Source organism: Solanum tuberosum, unplaced genomic scaffold (genome assembly GCF_000226075.1).
Source record: "Solanum tuberosum cultivar DM 1-3 516 R44 unplaced genomic scaffold, SolTub_3.0 scf00108, whole genome shotgun sequence".
Taxonomy (NCBI): domain Eukaryota; kingdom Viridiplantae; phylum Streptophyta; class Magnoliopsida; order Solanales; family Solanaceae; genus Solanum; species Solanum tuberosum.
The window spans coordinates 166336-168746 of record NW_006239033.1 but is presented as its reverse complement, the minus strand read 5'-3'; the positions used below and the strand labels follow the sequence as shown (position 1 = coordinate 168746).

At 34.5% G+C, this 2411-nt stretch overlaps 1 protein-coding gene across 1 annotated transcript; it reads right to left on the bottom strand.

Moving 5' to 3' along the window:
* Nucleotides 1-56: 56 nt before the first annotated feature.
* On the bottom strand, nt 57-2027 carry LOC102591130 (tetraspanin-2-like). The gene is made up of 2 exons (XM_006349486.2): nt 1336-2027; nt 57-391 (listed from the first exon to the last, which is right to left on the bottom strand). The coding sequence occupies exons 1-2, from the start codon at nt 1831-1833 to the stop codon at nt 92-94; spliced, it is 798 nt and encodes a 265-aa protein (XP_006349548.1). The 5' UTR covers nt 1834-2027; the 3' UTR covers nt 57-91.
* Between the last annotated feature and the right edge of the window lie 384 nt (nt 2028-2411).

Here is a 2411-nt window from a genome sequence, read left to right as displayed (position 1 = left end):
ATAACATTAGTTCCCCCCCCCCCCCCCCCAGCACAAAATACTGGAAAAAAAGAAAACAATTGAACTTCAAATGAAAAACCATTAACTAAAACTATTTTTTACCCTTGGAATTTGATTTAGTTAGAGTATTCTTATAAGCACAACAACCAATGAGATAAACCGATATGAGAATGACCAAAGTTATGATGAGAATGAGATTAGATTTCTTCCATTCTTTCCTGAGATTTCCAAGTAGGCCACCTTTGCAAGAATCACAGTTGTAGCATAATTGATTAGGGTCATTGTTCCAGATAGAGCAATCAACATCTACTACTGCATTTGTTGGGTTAATCCACAAGGTTGGGTTCATATACTGGTATCCACAAATTGTTGGAGGTTTACAACATCCAGACTGGAATATAATTAAGGAACAAGTAATGCTAGTGTTAGAACAAATGAAAAATAATAAAAATCATCAAGGTTAACATTGTTTATGTCAAATTTGTTCTTACTTTTAAGCTAATATATATATATGTGTGTGTGTGATTCATCAATTGAAGGAAGGTAGGCTCATTTTCATGTAGAGCCACATGAAATATGTAAAAGATGGTTACATGGACCATGGTTATCAATTCTATCTTTATTCTTCTTCCTCTCTCTCCCTCTGTATTCTCCGTAACAATTTATGTGATACTACTGATACAATTTGTATTATCTGTCCCAGTTTATATGACATAATTTTATTTTTAGTCAGTTCAAAAAGAATGACACATATTTATATTAAGTAATCATTTAACTTTAAAATACTCATTTTACCTTTAATGAAATGATTTACAGTCATACAAATATCTATCACTTATTTTAGAGCACAATTTTCAAATGCTTTCCTTTCTTTTCTAAACTTTGTGTCAAGTCAAACTAACTCATATAAAATGGGACGGAGGGAGTAATATTTTTTCGTAAATGTCAAATAATAAAAGACTTGAAATAAATACTCTATCCAAAAAAAACTTCCTCCATCCTTTTTTATTTTTGAGTGAGGGGATGGAGGGAGAGAATAAAGTGGTAAGACAACATCTGTCTGTGAAACACTTGTTTTTGCAAACAAGCATCTTCAGAAGCAAAAGCTGTCAAATTACATATGTAAAAAGCTTACCTTGTTACTTTTGTTTTTGCTGTACCTCAAACACTAGTAAAGACAATGTACAGTATAACTATGCCAAATTGATTAAGGGTGTGTTTGGTACGGAGAAAAACTTTTTCTGGAAATAAATTGCCTACATGAACTATCCAACCTTGTTTGAAACACGGAACAACAAATTAAATGAAACATATATATGTATGAAATTAGTTTACCTGAATAGGTGATATATCAGCAGCAAAGAACTGTTCCGCGGTAACATACTGATTGTTAAGCTTAGAACAAATAGCAGAATCAGCCAAACATGCCCTAATATTGCCCCAATTATCAGGGCCTACAATATGATCCCTCAACCAGTAAGAAAACCCTTCAAGCCTATAATCACGGTAAGCTCTTCCAGGCACCATATAATCCCCGGTTGGACCCGTGACCACAAAGGCAAGTACGAGGAGCACGAGGAGAAGGACGATAAGAAGGGCCATACACACCAAGTAGACACCTAAAAGGCCTTCTTTTTTCCAGTAAGCTCCAATAAAGCCAGTCAAAGAAACCAACATGATGGCAATTCCAATGAACACGACTGGCCATCGGAGCCAGTGAATGCATTCGTTGTCAGGATTTGAAGCCAGCCAAGTGCCTGATGCGATTATAGGGATAGAACACATGAATGCCAAGAAGTTCAAGAAAGCTGTTATGTTATTACTCGAAGACATGTTCGATTCACACAATAATTTTTCGCTTTTGTTGTGAGAAAGATGTGTTTTTTGCAGATGGTTTGTATAGCTCTGTTTATTTGGAGTTTTGCTATAGAGGAAGATAACAGGGGAAAGTGTAGTAGGAATGGTATATATTAGTGGTAAAAGTTTCGTCCAATGAAATTCCCACAAAAGTACATCCACAACACACTACATTGCACCTATATATATATATTTGGCCAAGTTTTTTTAGTTTTCAATCGTATAGCCCACTATTTTCATATACCAATATTTACAACACACTAGTAATGTTTGCCAATTTGCGTAATTTTTCCTATTATACACCCGATATGTAACATTATACAAAATATCGATTTTACTTTTTGCAAATAATTTTTAAAAACTCAATTTGGGGAGATTTTGAGCTCGGGTTAAGGCAATTTTGAGATTTTATTGTGTGGTAAGTATTACAACCCGTCTCGAATCATGATGACACCTACTATAAGCCATCAGTAGGTAAGCCAACTTGTAACCAGGAACAAAAAGTTACGGATATAAGGGAAGACACATTGTGGAAGCAATAAAATAACAACAGA